The sequence below is a fragment of the Haliotis cracherodii genome, unplaced genomic scaffold (assembly GCF_022045235.1).
Source record: "Haliotis cracherodii isolate W230 unplaced genomic scaffold, xgHalCrac1.p SCAF_2, whole genome shotgun sequence".
Lineage (NCBI taxonomy): Eukaryota > Metazoa > Mollusca > Gastropoda > Lepetellida > Haliotidae > Haliotis > Haliotis cracherodii.
Genome location: NW_027266275.1, coordinates 76,458,970 through 76,475,510, shown reverse-complemented (window position 1 = coordinate 76,475,510; position 16,541 = coordinate 76,458,970). Strand labels below are relative to the sequence as shown.

At 41.4% G+C, this 16,541-nt stretch overlaps 1 protein-coding gene across 1 annotated transcript in view; it reads left to right on the top strand.

Annotated features, from left to right (window-relative positions):
* Positions 1-16,541, top strand: part of LOC139468535 (netrin receptor UNC5C-like) — a 421,042-nt gene that overhangs the window by 290,089 nt on the left and 114,412 nt on the right. Inside the window, exon 5 of the mRNA XM_071250571.1 lies at positions 14,971-15,308. Coding sequence (XP_071106672.1) covers positions 15,200-15,308 — 109 coding nt within the window. The 5' untranslated portion in view covers positions 14,971-15,199. The remainder of the gene's footprint in view (positions 1-14,970; positions 15,309-16,541) is intronic.

Below are 16,541 nucleotides of genomic sequence, written 5' to 3'. Positions count from 1 at the left end.
CCTTTCATATGCCTTGCTCGTGATTAGGTCTATGGCGTTTGTTTCATGACTTCTAATCACCGTCTACAGACAATAATTAACAATTAACGAGAGTTTTCCTCTGACCGTTTGTCGTTTCTGCGTTGCGTGTCCAGACTGAACGTCCCTGTAGATAGTTTTCAAGGGGTAAAAGATAGTCCTGAGTGACGTGGATACAGGTCCGGCTTTCAGAACCGTTGATTAATTGACTGATTAAATTAACAGGAATCCTTGAAAAAGTAAAACATCGATAGAGATGCCGTGTTCTCCAAGGCTGCAGAAGCTTTGGTCATTAATAAAACAAAGGGCAGTGATCGACGGAATGCTCAATGATCCAGTCTGGGAACGGTCGTGACTTTGTACAGTGTAGGTGTGGGATCTAGCATATGTGTAGTCGGGATTTCACTGCGAACGCAGGTATTCTCATGCAGGTGTGGTCGTCCTTCCTCCTCGGTTGTTATACTGAGTGAGTATGGTTTTACGCCGCTGTTAGCAATATCCCAGCAATATCACGGACGGGACATCATAAAATGGGCTTCACACATTATACCCATTTGGGGAATCGAACCCGGGTATTCGGCGTGACGAGCCAACGCTTTAACCACTAGGCTACCCCGTCGTCCCCTCTCGCGTGTTATAAACGTGATAAACCGGTAATTGAATGGCCACAATGGCGGCCGTGAATGGGTGGAATGTTAACCTGTGAAGGTCTCATGCGTTGCCTTGGTGTCGTAGTATCTGATGGCGAGTGATTGAATGTTGCTGTACGCTGCACCAACAGTTTTGCAGTGCGACGTGCCCCTTGCATGTGGTTTCTGGTTCTGTATCAGCTGCTTTGGTTGTTCAGATCCGACAGGTAGTCTTGGTGAAAGCTGGGGTACTCTTGACAGGATTTACTGACGCGTTTATGATCTCAAATTATAAAAATTAGCAATCACCTGTCGCAGTTCCAACATGGGAAAGCCAGTGTCTTGAATTTCAAAAGCAGTTCTTAAGAAGGAAGAACATGTTTGTTTTAAAAGAAACTTTACAAGGGTTATAAACAATTGTATCCCCGTGAGAAAAAATATGGCGGTTTGGAGTAGGCCTATATCATCCGGAATAAGGTCGCTACAACCTGGTACAGAGCATTTAACGACAACCCTGCGTAATCACCACTCATACAAACGACAGCTGCCAACGATGCTTATCATTTTTGAAAATTATGTTTTTAGAAATAAAACTTAATCATATCGCAGCAGGACCCTGTACCGATTTCCTGTAGGAGCCGTGAAGGCGTCGCCATGATGAATGACTGCTGAACGCCGGGCTTTATCAACTCTAGTTCGATATTGCAGGTCTGTTATAGCGTCATTAGCTCGAACACAGGTCAAGCTGTAACAAGTCTATCAATGAAATAAAAAGACCTGGACAGTCGGGCAATGTTATTGGGACCCAGCGTTTCATAAATCTGTTAAGGGACAACCCGCGATTATCTCCTTCGTCTTGTTTCGGCTGTCTGATTGCAATTCACAGGTGAGTAATTAGGTAAATTGGCCCAGGTGAAAAGTGAGAAACCGATCATTAACCAGCGGGGAAGGTGGAATTACCAAGTGGATGGAGGGATAGTATGGCGTAATGGCGTCTGACACAGTTACAAAGCCAGACGGTTGAAAGACAATTGTTAGCAAAGCGACTTTTCGTGTTCCGGAAAATACGATGTATGCTGAGGTGTCCTTTTCCCAAGTGATTTTTGTTCCAAGTTGATGAAGGTAATAAATATCATGAGGTAGGACATTTCAGCGGGCGACACGGTCTGTGATTAAGTTTACGGGAGAGAACAGGATACAATGATGGGTGTTTTGTTAACAATCTCAGAGGCAATGCAATAATCACCATAAACTATCGCTAAAAATAAAATCAATCACGACTGAGGCGTCATAACATTTTGTTATTTGATCCTTGTTTTGTATAACATGATTAAATCTTCGGGCAGACTAGTTAAATAACATCAGAAAAATATTCCCAGTCTCAGAGATTTTTGCAAATTGATGTTTTGGGGCTTTGGGTGAGTAAGTTGGGTTTAAAGAGAGTCATAGGCTCAGGCAAATTTGCAGTACCAAGTTTGATTCCCTCATCAAAATTCAATCATGTTAGGCTGGTTAAATTAAATTTCTTTCTTCTCGTGACCTCAGTCCTCAAATTAACCCTGTCCCTAATACATTTAATATTTTAACACTTTTAAGAAACGACTTTTCAACTAAAATGTCGTTTTTGTACCAGCGCCGAAATTGAGTCATTTTGACTGGTTTTATCTGCTGTGGCGTGAAGCTGGATAAGTGTCTATGTGCGATCTCGAACGACACGAGTCGTCAACGTTGCGTCACAAAGCATACCTATTTACGTCAGCTTTGTTTCTGTGACGTTTATATCTTATAATGTTAACAATGGGCGATTAGCTGCTTATGTCTTATCTTAATTCAGTGTATCAGCATTGTAACCGTGACACGACAGTGCTTAGGGCTACAGGTGCCCACAACAATGTTGCGTGTCCAGAAAGGACGATTCAGAGGATTACACTACTCTTCAAAATAGACGTCTCATCACTCGAGTCGCGAACATTATTAAAAACAAACTTTCAATCAGTCGTGATCCAGGCGCGGTCATTGTTCCAAACATTCGTTCCATCGGTAGCGATCCAGGCGCCAGCACTGTTCCAATCAATCGTTCCATCGGTCGCGATCTAGGTGCCAGCACTGATCCAAACATTTGTTCCATCGGTAGCGATCTAGGCGCCAGCACTGTTCCAAACAATCATTCCATCGGTAGCGATCTAGGCGCCAGCACTGTTCCAAACAATCGTTCCATCGGTCGCGATCTAGGCGCCAGCACTGTTCCAAACAATCATTCCATCGGTAGCGATCTAGGCGCCAGCACTGTTCCAAACAATCGTTCCATCGGTAGTGATCTAGGCGCCAGCACTGTTCCAAACAATCATTCCATCGGTCGCGATCTAGGCGCCAGCGCTGCTCCAAACAATCGTTCCATCGGTCGCGATCTAGGCGCCAGCACTGTTCCAACCAATCGTTCCATCGGTAGCGATCTAGGCGCGAGCACTGTTCCAAACAATCGTTCCATCGGTCGCGATCTAGGCGCGAGCACTGTTCCAAACAATCATTCCATCGGTCGCGATCTAGGCGCCAGCACTGTTCCAATCAATCATTCCATCGGACGCGATCTAGGCACGAGCACTGTTCCAAACAATCGTCCCATCGGTCGCGATCTAGGCGCGAGTTTTGTTTCAAACAATCGTTCCATCGGACGCGATCTAGGCACGAGCACTGTTCCAAACAAACGTTCCATCGGACGCGATCTAGGCGCGAGCACTGTTCCAAACAATCGTCCCGTGTAGTAGGTCGCCATCGAAGGTACGTTTCTTTTGAACAGTAGTGTACATTATAAGCTACTAAAACGCCTGTTTTGCTTGATCCCATTCGATTCTTAAATGTAAAAGGAGGTATCCGATATGAATGTTTGTGAAAACTAAACTTCATCAATCTTAATGATAGGATCAATTTTGCTTTTAATTATCATGTTTGATAGACAGACGATTTATTTGGTATCAGTGGCCATATGGCGCGCATTACAATAAAAATTATCGTTAATTCAAATCGATACCGACCTTCTGAAACCGGTCCCTATGACGAACCTTGTCACCTGAGCCTTGCATGCCACCTGCGTGAAGAGACAAACGTCAACAATTCCTAATAAAATGAAATTGACATTCTGTAAACAAATCAACACAAAAGTAAACAGATCCATGACCGTGACACGGGACACATATGGAAGCGATCTACCGCCATATTGGTTTTACCCCATCCCGTGTCCTATCCGGTCCTATCGTTTGCGTTATTGCATCAAATGACAGTTTTATTGTACCCGTCTAAAACTTTATTCGATCGGTAATATGACCACAGTAAACAGTCGCCGGGGATCCTTGTTTATTGCACCTGTCAAGTTACCTTATCACGATATGGAATTAATTAACAATTACTCAGTCAGTGAGTGAAGACTTAGATTGAGCTATTACACGTATTACCGTGATGGCAACTGAAATCCTGCCGGCAATCATGTCAGTTTATTTTAGCACCAAAGCTTCGCATGCACACCAATTCCATTTCCAAGGCAGATACTCACACCGCTATTTTGACTGTCGGAGATAAGAAGTGACATTGTAGAATCCCCTTACGTCACGTTTCAGAGAAGGGAGATAACTCTGGCAGCAGCGTATCCAAATCCCAACCACATGGTAGCAAAGTCGATTATTAACACAGGGATGGCTTTTCCGCGCTGTTTGGCCTATTAGTCAACGAGTGCCTGTTACGTGGTGTTTATATACTAGTTCCTCTTCCAGATGTAAACAGATTTTATTCCCTATCGACACATGATAATGTAAGTACCAGCAAAGACAAACCAAATGCTGCAATAGATAAACCATTACGTTATAAGCCTATGTTGGGGAACATCGTTGCTCGCTGCTAACACTACAGTAGTGAGCCATTATGGCAGGGGTTTCAACATAGGGTAAGTGTTAGAAAAATGGCCCTGACAAACCACATGTCGTATTGTTTTACAATGTATAAACGATATTCCGTGTGGCTGGCTTCGTAATCATATTGTTACTGATTTAGCATACGACTTTGCTTCCTTTGAGCTTAGGGTTAACGGCATGGAGTGGATATCAAAGGGGATTTATTCATGTTAATATTCATGCTGAAAGCACAAACAAGCACACGGCTCTAATTAGTATGCAAATGTATGGGATTCGCATATGTATAGGTATTCTGATGAGATATGTTATGAATATGCATAAAGTGAATAGATAAGAATTCCTTAGGGATGAACGTCTTCAAATGATATTGAACGTACTCTGTGGTGCTTCAGGTTTTTCAGTAAATTTTTTTTTAAACCCTGGAATTTAGTGCCTTTGGTAAGCAAGCAGCCTCCATCAGCATTTAAATGTGCTCTGGAAACTCACCTGTGCAGGCTTTATTGTGCTTAATTCTCTTTCTACCCGTGCCTTTTTATGTGGAGCTATGAGCATGCATTCGTGGGAGGGTATGGCGCGATACAAATTCATCATCATCATCATCATCATCATCATCATCCAATGTCCCCCGTCGGATATTGCTAAAACGGCGTAAAACAATACTCACTCACTATTAACTACAGTCACTGAGACTGTAACGACTATAACGACGGCCTGAAAATAATCGAGTCGAGGTACACCACTGGTTGATAGCATGATCAACATCACATGACATCGATTACACGCCGCCGTCCTTTGTGGCAGATGTGTATCTATACTACTGTTCTATCCACTATATGGCTGAACTCCTGATGATGTGACGATAAATGATAACTCACTCACTCACCATCAGACATGTCACAGAGCCTGACCCGATACCCATTAAGTTGTGTCGGCTCTTACAACAATCAGACAGGCAGACAAATAGTTTATTTAAGTCCCACCCTATGTACGGCAATATTATGAACATGTTATATATAAATGTGTGTGTGTGTGTGCGTGCGTGCGTGCGTGCGTGCGTGCGTGCGTGCGTGCGTGCGTGCGTGCGTGCGTGCGTGTGTGTGCCCCTGTAACAATCATGAGGAACTGGGGGGTTATTCTGACCCAGATTCCCCACACACGGGATATTACATGGAACATGGGCTCTAGTTAAATACACACCCGTTAACACATACCTTTGTTTCAAGCATTCCCACTTCCCAAGGTGACTTATCAACACTTTTTTTTAATATGTTTTTTTTAACGTAGAACCATTTGAAATAAGAATTGTTTTACAAACTCTGTTGAACATAATAGATTGTTTTCACATATATTGTGATGGTTTGACGGAGTATTTTTACGCATATCACTCGTAAATATTTGTAACTGGAGATGTTTAGAATGCTGAAACGTTTACTTCTAGCAAGGCAAATAGTTTGGGAGTAGGTCCTGGCATGGTATTGGAGCCCACCAGAGTACATAGCAATGGTAAAACATAAACTTGTAAACATCCTCATTTCTGCTTTCATTGTAAATCATTTATAACCCGCTTTCCATTGCACACCTGTGCGGGGAATTCTTTGATCACGCCGCCCAGCGAACTTACCTGTGTTTATTTGTATCGGCGGAGATCGTTACGAGTGACACCTCCTTTACCTGCCGAGATACGAAACAACGCCATGTCTCCTGTGTTCCATGTGGGGCCTGTCCACCACGGCCCCATGTACACGGGTGTTTGGTTTTTTCTTCACCTCATGGGAAAGAGGGGCTTGCGTTACTCGGTTCGTATATCGTACGTCACGAAAACAAGTTTTATTGCATATATACTACTCAGTAGAAGTTAAAGAACACCCGATTTTTTCACATGATTGTATGGTTAACATGACATGACATGACAGATTAACTATAGTCATATGGAAAAGTCAGGTGTTCTTTAACTTTTTTTGAGTAGTATATATGTAATGAATGTGGGTTTTTACGTGATGAAATTGCTTCGCAGAAGTCATATGTAACTTTATTAACTTATTAATACTATAAAATACATTAATACCATCCGTTTTAAAGGAACAAAAATCGACGACAAAATGACTATCTGAAAATGAAGTGTTTATTTGTTTTTAATTGAAAAAACTATTTAAATATGAAATGTAAAGCAAACTAAAATTTTATTTATGTATTTATTCAGCATTATACTTCCAAGAATAGTTGGTGTCATAAAAAGATAGTGCTTTCAAGAACCCTTTTGAGGGCGGAATGGGCGATGCTTTACAGTATAGGTATTATATGGTGATTAAAAACTTGCACTTATATCAACATGGACGTTTAGATATTCCATGGAGTTTGAAAAGGCCCTACTCTACACTAAAGAGGTCCATACACAGGGACATGCGTCCCCAGTCTGCGTTTCGAACAGAGACTAGGATATAACACTAAGCAAGTATAAGAAATATGGATGAACAACTTCCTTGTTAAAAGTTGTTGATCCATATATCTTATCCATACGTAGTACTCCAACTTCTAAATGCCTCTCAAAGAAGTTACCAAAACACGACTGGCCTTCCGATAAAAAGACGCGTCTCGACACTGGCAGCGTGAGCGAGCTCCTTCTAAAGCAGGTTCACAGTTTTGTATCAGGGACTTCAAAGGACAAGAGAGTGTTAGAAGTCTTATATAGACTCCTGAATGGACCTGAAAGTCAGGTCATATATTCGCAAGTTTAGAATTAGTGCTTGGGAGAAGACCTTCGGTTGCTCGCTACATCAGATTTGGTTACCTCCAGATATGGTTGCGGGCATTCGTGACCAACTCGCGTTATTCCGGGACAAGCGGAATAGCGACTCGTGCCTCGTGGCCATTTTTGCGACCGGGTTCCGTCTAAGAGTAAAGGGCATACATAGCTAAAGAAATTGTCAACTTGTAGCGTAATGATTCACGTATATTTCCCCATATCTTATATATACTTCAGATGGAATTTAAAGCAAATCGGGACATGCGGTATTATACGGTATGATTGAAAATATTTTTAACTATATATAAAATGTGGGTATAATTTTAGATGCAAGACATATGTAAAATCAAAAATTATTCCTGAGGGATTCTTTGACCGAAGTCATACGCGCAAGTTAATTGCTATTTTCGCACATAGCGTTCATCGATGGGGGGACGAGTCTTCTTGCAGGTTACGGAAAGGGGCGAGTGTTGACGAATGAGTTGCGGGAGGAAAGTGACAGTAAGTCAAGGGAACAACATATCTATGGGGTGTGATTCTGTAAGTGAAGGTTCCTGGTATCTCTGTGAGTCCGTGGCATCATCATATACATGTAATAACCTACAACAAAAAGAGGAGAATGCTATACATTGGTTCAGAACTAGAAGCAATAACATATTCCTATACCATGGCCGTGGAACATGTGGATTTTATTACACCAAAACCAATCTAGATTATTAAAAAGCAAGTCTAGTCAGCTCTATTGCACATTCTATTCTATGAAGTCAACATCAGGGCAATATATTTTTTACAGAGAGAAATGCATTAGATAATAAAAGATTTCATAGACTGTATGCACTGTAGCAAAATCACTATAACTGGAGATAGGTTGCTAGTCCTGCGCCATGAATGTGGAATATCTGCATTTGATTTGATTAAAACCATGAATATAGGCAAGTGTAGCTGGTTGTATTCCACAATCAGCATGAGAGTGAGTTGGGTTTAACGCCGCTTTGAACAGCATTCCAGTTATATCACAGCGTGTCAGCTTAATGTGAGAGGAAAGCCCTAAGCCATGCAGGTCTCAGACGTTAACCACTTTGGTGAAACCCACGATCGTGGATGTGGTGCTGAGAAACCAAGAAACATAATCGTATCGAACAGGGATTCAAACCCACGATCATAGATTTCCGGCGTGTCCAAGGGACGCAATTCTTCACAGCAAATTGTAGCGCCTTAGATGCCTGTGCCACCCGTGCCCACAAACAACATATGATATAAGGGAGAGATTGTATTGTCTTGTGTATTAAAAGATTCCGTATGTTGGTCTATGAGGATGAAAATTTTGACACAGCAACATTGGCTCAAATTAGGCTTCCCACAACCATATACACAAGGCGGGTGGGGTGGGGTGGAGTGTGGTGGGGTGGGGTGGGGTAGGGTAGGGTGGGGTTGGAGCTGTGTGGAGGGATATGGTGGAAGAGAGAGATGGGTAATATAATGCAAGGAACGCTTTCTCAATGGATAAGAAATCACCCCTTTAATTGTTTCGCCATACCTGTCCCTGTATTACCGATGGTAAGGAAAGCGTGTGAATACCGTATGGACCAATCTGTGCTGGCTTGTGAGACCCGACAGGGGGTGTACATTCTTGTTACGTTTCCGCAATTATCGATGAGCTAACACTGATTGCGTCCCCTTTGATCTCACGCAGTTGGATGCCCTACCTTGCGACACGTGTCCGCTCGCTAATTAATGCTTTTGTTCGCTGCCAAGTTATTGTACCTATCGTGCTCATCAATATTCATAAACCAGAGCCGCTTGACGGCTCTGCACGCTTTCATTTCCAGTCCGGTATTAGGTTTCATATATTTTTGTTTTCATATTCTAAGGCTCTTTGTAAACAAACACTTGCATCAAAGTTCGGGATCATGTAATGGATAGAGCATTTTTTTTGTAATGAGACGCGCCATGCGAGGAATATGATAGCGCCAGTTTTAAACAACGTTGAGCTTATTCTGTTTCCCTTTAGTCAACAAGCAACATTATATGCACCGTCATCAGTGTCATATTTTATTTGCTGTGAGTAATGTTTGTTTCAAATCATAAAAGCAAAGTTAAGTTTGAGAATAGCTATGCTAATGTGAACACAGGCACATTTAGAACAAAGTCATTTCGAAGCCCTAGAAACTCACAGGCGCCAAGCAACCGTAACGCGTCACCCATTCAAGGACTCACCGCGACCGACGTTGCTTAACCTTACCTGATTTGTGACCGGTGACGTTCCGCGTCATGATGTGGCCGGACCCGTGAAGGTTCCGGGGTAAAATAGGTCTTCAGCAACCCATGATTGACGTAAAAGGTGACTATGCTTGTCGTAAAAGGCGACTAACGGGATCGGGTGGTCAGGCTCGCTGACTTGGTTGATGCATGTCATCGATCCCAATTGCGTGGATCGATGCTCATGACATTAGTCACTGGATTGTCTTGTCCAGACTCGATTATTTACAGACCGCCGTCATATAGCTGTAATATTGCTGAGTGCGGCGTTAAACAACAAACCAACCAACCAACCATGATGTGGCCGAGGTATTGTTCACAATGACATAACGCCATCTACTCACTTACCCAAAGAAGAAAACCACTAGTACCACAAGCAGGAACAATTTATGGTAATGCGTAGTTGAGTTCAAGTCTAGAAATGTATCCCATTATCAACAATGGTTTGCTTGAGCCATGTCTTTTACCTGAGACTGTTGTCTGGTCAGGCAATTTTAAAATGTAACAACATTTAAAAATAAAACCTCAAAACTTTTGGATATATAAAAATCCCCGTTCTCTTCAACCCTTAATACGGTATAACGGTGTGTAAATAGGTCTGGAGACTAAGATCTGCTGATAATGATAACCCACATGTCATTAGCATGTATATAAGGCGGAATATCAACATCGCACCTGTCATATCTGCTATCTACGTGACGGTCAACAACTGTGGACAATTACCGCGCACTAAGGGTCCGTGATTGGCCGGCCTAGTGTCATGTGTCGCGGTGTCCTTGCACGTGACAATTGTGTATTGACCAACGCTTATCTATGACGCGTTCCGGCTTTATGCGTTATCATAATCAGAGTAATTATGAGGTTATGTTTAAACGTCATTAGCGTTTAAGTGGTCAAAGGACATTATCACGTGTATATCGTGTGTTTTCACAAGCGTTGTAAACGTGTCACAACTTCAAACACTTCGATAATTACTTTTCATCGCTTCCTAAAAGCAATTAAGCCATTACCGGTAAAATAAACACGTTTATTTGTTTATAACATTCTGTGCATACACAGACATCGATATGCAATAAACACCGATCATAAAATTTATGATAAAACCAGATAAAACTTGTCATCATTGATTCATGTTAATGGGTAGTAACACAGGTAGGCACTTCACTGTTGCGTTTCTAAAAGCACACAATATCTTATCATGCAGATTTCGTTTTATCACACTTAGGGGTTTTAGTGTAATTTAATGATAATTTCTAAATACACGTGGGATACTACTGAGACCTGACATCCTCCCCATTGAGTCTGATAACGTGTCTGAGATAACGGGGATGTAAAACATGCTGATAGGTATTAGAATGGCGTACACAGTGGTTCTAATTCCTGTCATTATAGCAGATAATACTTGAACCGGGCCTGGGCCCCGTTCCACAAAGCGATCTTAGCGCTAAGATAACGTAACTCCTATACTTTAACATACACTTACGACGATCGTAGCTATGATAGCTTTGCGGAGCCGGACCTAGAGAAGTTCGCGTGGGAAATCGTTAGTATCCAGACATGTAAATATGAAATAGTTCTTGATATACTTCACGGCGTGGAACGTTTTGTACGAATCGAGAGAAGGTAATACGAACTAAAATCATGTTTTATGTATACTATACTTAACGTTTTGGAGGGAGGTACCTGTTTTACACGCTACACGAAACTGATGACTTATAATAAGTAAATTGTATGGAGTACCTCAGTATTCCTAAACAATCGTGAGTAGTACACATGTATTGTTAATGGTCGCATATCAAATGTGTGTCTTTAGATTCAAGAACGTTTAGTTTTTCTATTAAAACCACGACCAAGGTGGTAGATGGACAGATGCGATATTCGGTCAGCTAGCATTTACCATATATATCGAAATGAGTGAGATTTTTATAACAAAAAGTGCTAATAGCATCAACCATTAATATCACTTGCGTGTTATGACTGTGTGTTCGTTGCTATATATAATCCTTCTGGTGTAGTCGTGTGGTCTTGAATGTTAAAATTATTATCATTTTGCAGTTTGATAGAATAATTGATAACACGAACAAACAAAAAAGAACAAGACCAACTTACGAAACAAAATATTACTTTGAATTTCACTGTTTTAAGAGTGTGAATGATAATGATATATTGAAATGAAGTTTGCATTTGTACCCAGAGTAAATACACGGGAAATGGACAGGAAATAAATCATATTTATATATATACAGTAGCAGTGTATCTGAAAACTGACAATGGCAAAGTACTTAAGAATACTCCCTCGACCCATTCCCAAGATATATTCACTGATTTGACTTGTGCCACGCCCACTTTAAACAGGGTGTGATTTGTGGTAGTGTTCAAGGCACTTTCCATCCATATCCATTACAACTAATTCAAATCAAAGAAATTCCCCAAATTATAATTCAGTCAAAAGTGATTAGACAGTGCCGTGCATCCCGCATTGTCAATCGGCGTCGCGGGTACCATACATTTTCTAATTTTCCATCCAAACTTCAACAAAGACTATTACAATTTGGTACTATGGGATACACCAACCTAATCAGGACCCTGCACGTGCGGAAGTGAAATATTCAATTTGTGACGACCACGTCACTGGCTGAAATTTGCAAATATGTCAGTGGTCAATGTCACGACCATCAATCACAACGTCATGGCCTCCTCAAGTGGTCTTCTCGCTCATCAGTGGATCGCCTCTTTGTCAACTATGTGCCTAAAGGGACACCGACTACTGTCGCTGAATTGTCTCGTTTGTTTAGATGTTGGCATAAGGCATTTATGTGGTTAGGATTATCTATCTGAATGTACCAATTCCTGTGAATGAAATAGACATCCGTTTGGTGACAGGTGATGATGTAGCGGGAGTTAATGACTGACAGGTGAATATTGACAGGTGCGTGCATATAGCACGTGCATGTATTCGTTGTACATTTCGCGATGTTTCTTTTGCAAACAACATATGGCTATAATGTTAATGTTGTTGACAATACTGGTGGCAATAATATCACTGACTAAATACCATTCTACTTGGTTTTTTAAAAACATATTGCAAATGTTTTGTTTTTTTATTCTATCTTAAACTCTAACCACAGATAAACTGCAGAGGTAAAGGTTTACACCAGAAAATTGAATTTGAAAAAATATACGATCGTTATCAAAACGTTACATGCGAAACACTGCTAATGGGTCCAAAAACATACCCGTATCAAATGCATCACCATCGAATAACTATTTCATGTTTGTTTCATTTCTAGCCAGCATCAAACATGGGTGTATACTTTCTTTTGGCCGACAGTGTATGTTTGGAAGCGCAGTGAGGGTGTTAAATGGCCCTAATCCGTATAAACTACGCGTATACAGTTTCGCTATACATTCATCCGCTTGAGAGACAGTTTTCATCACAGATCATTAAATGGCTTTAATTTCAACCCGATGACCAGTCTACCGTAACTTATCTAATAAATCCAAATTATTTCCGTAATGAAATGAATCAGTGTCTCGTTGAGCTACTGACCGATGGCCACCGGTCATCTGGGTAATATATGGGAGTATTGGGTGACAGACCAGTGTCCGATCATTTTATTACCCTTGCCCCCAGCTGTTTTAACTTTGCTGCTATCAGGTGCACCACGTGCCTACGACAATCATGTCTAAATAAGAGTATTTGGGATGTTTTGAAAGTTTTACGGTTCTGAATTCGTAATTACCTCGTAAACGTTTGTTTGTGGGGATGATACGAATAATTACAGTATAAACAAAAACAACCGCCGGGATGGATAAATAAACAGGCTTTGTGAGGTACCTCACTATGAAGGTGCTGTGGTCGCCCGTTCAAGTACGCGGTCTTGACTCTTAATCCGTTAATCTTCCGAGCACGCTTTTTGTATTTTCCATCTTTGTTGAACAACCACTGTCAAATCCCCAACATTATTCAAGAAGAAAAGGCCAAGTGGGCAGTGAAATTCAATTAGCTATTTCAAATTATGCCAAATAAAGCGTATACAACGCAACACGCATATTATTTATTCATCAAAACACATTCTACAGACAGAAAACGCACTTTACTGAAAAAAACACCAAACGACAACACATTCCCTCGTATTCACTTCTAATACCAAATTCTGCATACCACGCGAAACCATGGCAACAAGACAAGCTGTTGGTTGTAATATTGAAAAAAATGATAAACGCATGGTACATATGGTATGAATAGCACGAATAATAACCAGTGTGAAACAGTAATTCATACCCAGCACCATTTTCAAAGTTGAAACGTAACAGCAACTCACGCCATATGGCGCTTCGTCTCTTTATAGCCGGGTCACAAACCTTGCGCTGGACTGGGGGCTCGCTTACCCAGCTAATTCACTCGAACAGCCCAAGGGACAGTTTCTTCACAAAGGGAGAAAATCACATAATTCGAGATATGGTTTTCATCAATGAAAAAAATATTCAAGAATTAATAAGACGGTAAAATGATTTCATAAGACAGAGAACATGTAATTTAACAAAATGTGAATCTCTCTGGTCCTGCGTGTCTTGTGGTGATATCCGATTTTTCATGTTCCACATTTTAAAATCACGTTTTAATTATTTTAAGAAAATTAATGAAATGTATATTCGCATTAAATAATTGACATAGCATGTTTCATTTAACATCCACGTTTCCATTCAATTAGGAGGGTCTGTTGTTGCAGTTCGTTCTTTATGTTAATACGATATTTGTTGTTCTTTTTATAAAAAATAATGATAAATTTATCAAGTTTGACCTTCTGTAAGTTGTCTGTTTTTGATACGTGATCTATTTCTTTGTAATTTATGCACGTGCTGATTTAATGATGTTTCCATATTTTCATGTAAACAATATAACGGTTAAAAGTTTAAGAAAAACTGTTAATGAAATTTTATTAACGTTTTCCTGAAAGATTGGAGAACACACGGTGCAGCGAATGTTTTCAGTGTCTGCAGTGATAGTAGTCATGTGGCGCGAGTCGATTCCCCAGCTAGTCGGGAGACGGTATCCGGGGAAAGCTATATGCTCCGCTACCGGCCCTTGCGTCGCGCTTCTCTTGCCATGCATTGTACTCGGCGTTGTTTATAGTCGAGCCAGTAAGTCATTTCTTCAACGTCTATCATCCTGCCAATCAAGCTTCTCAGCGACCAATCGCTAAGCGGTAAGCTTGAGAGGGAGGAGTCGGCTTTAGTGTTAGCCAATCGTGGGCGCGGATTAACCCCGGAGCCCCACATGGCTAGTAACCTAATTCAAGGGGTTCAGACACCAGCGCTACATGATTACATGACTGCGAATGAATGGGAACGAAAACTTGCTCAACTAAGTCAACAAGACGAAAAGTGATCTTTTATAATGTATGCCCTGTTTCAGCCAGAAGACAGAGATTAGAGATCACATGCCTTGCACCTCGATCTGTATGGAGTAAATAGATCACCAACAACAGATACAGGACAGCGAGTTTACAACGCCAGCCAGTCTTGACGCTTCATTCGGTTGTGTTGGAAGACAAGTTTTACAAATGCTCGTGCGTTTACAGAGGAATGGTACTGATGTGGTGTTCTCTGTGGATTATTAACTGAAGTTGTAATCGGTGTTTCGGATGTTACTGGCAGAGCCTGTCAACCCTATATTGGCCACAATGTCGTCGTCCTTCGGTAGGACTTTACCTGTGATGGTGTTATGCTGTGTTACCCGTATCGTGGCCAACGGTAAGTGGACCTGTCCGTGTGTACATACATGCACGTGTGTTGTGGTTTGCAGGTGATGCACCGGAGTATAATACCTGTATCAATTCACTGGATGGATATACTTCTGTACCGTTTTTTTCCCAGTTGGGATATTTTGGGAAAGTTCGCATGGATCAGTTGTTGACAATGGTCTATAGTTCAAATGTCGCACATGACACCTGGACGTCCTGCTCTTTGAAGTTTTTCGTAGGTGGGCGTCCCTTGACAGTATGTGAGCCTAAATTGCTTCACTTGGAGAGAGTTTGGTAAATACAGGTAAACTGCCACAACCTTCGAGGCATAGGAAGCGATCTCACAACCCCTCCCGACTCCCATTTCAAAGTTTATTTGGAAAGACCAGGGACATATCTCCACCTTGTCGGGGATTTATTTCCACAACTGGATCGTATTTTCGCTGTTCCTTAAAAAAACGTGGACGTGAGATATAGTGCTCTTAGCCTTTGCTGACTTCAGAACCCATTTCCTTTAGAAGTAGGTTGTATTTGGGACAGATCGATTAAATGCTGATATTTTTACGGAAGGATCGATTTAATGGATACTATTGTATTGCCATTGAATCAGATTATTTTAATGACCGTGCCATGGAAAATCGATGCGTATCCTTTTAACAAGGTTATTACAAGGTAATTTGTATGCCACAATCTCATAACCAAACTTGAAGTCTCATCACATCCAGAATGATAGATAGAACACGTCAAAACGCATTGATGGCATAAACAATACGGCAATGGAATCGACACTGGCAGTTCTTACATTTGCCTATCAATGACAACATTACAAAGTCAATTGTTCAGTCTGAAGCCAGGTTGTGTAGGGATTGTAATGACTTGAGAGGGTTGGTCCGCTAGACCATCCTTGCCTTTGTCCTCAGCCTGACGACAGCTCTTGTAGCGCTTGACAACACACATCGGCGGATGTATCATGTTGGAGCTGCTCACGGCTTTAGCACTAGACGCGATTTGATTCATAAATTGCACATCGAGCTATATCGATCGAAGGGATTGGAAGACTAGCTGTAGTTCTTTTGGGAAGTGAATTGGATGAAATAAATAGATCTAATAAGGGTCAACTGCTGTACACATCTCGTTTGGAATCTGGCGTGGACGTTAGTTCGACGAGGACTTCAGACTAAACAGGACTCCGGAGAGACTGCCAGTATCGCGATCGAGTACAAGGGTTCTTCTGGCGTCTGCT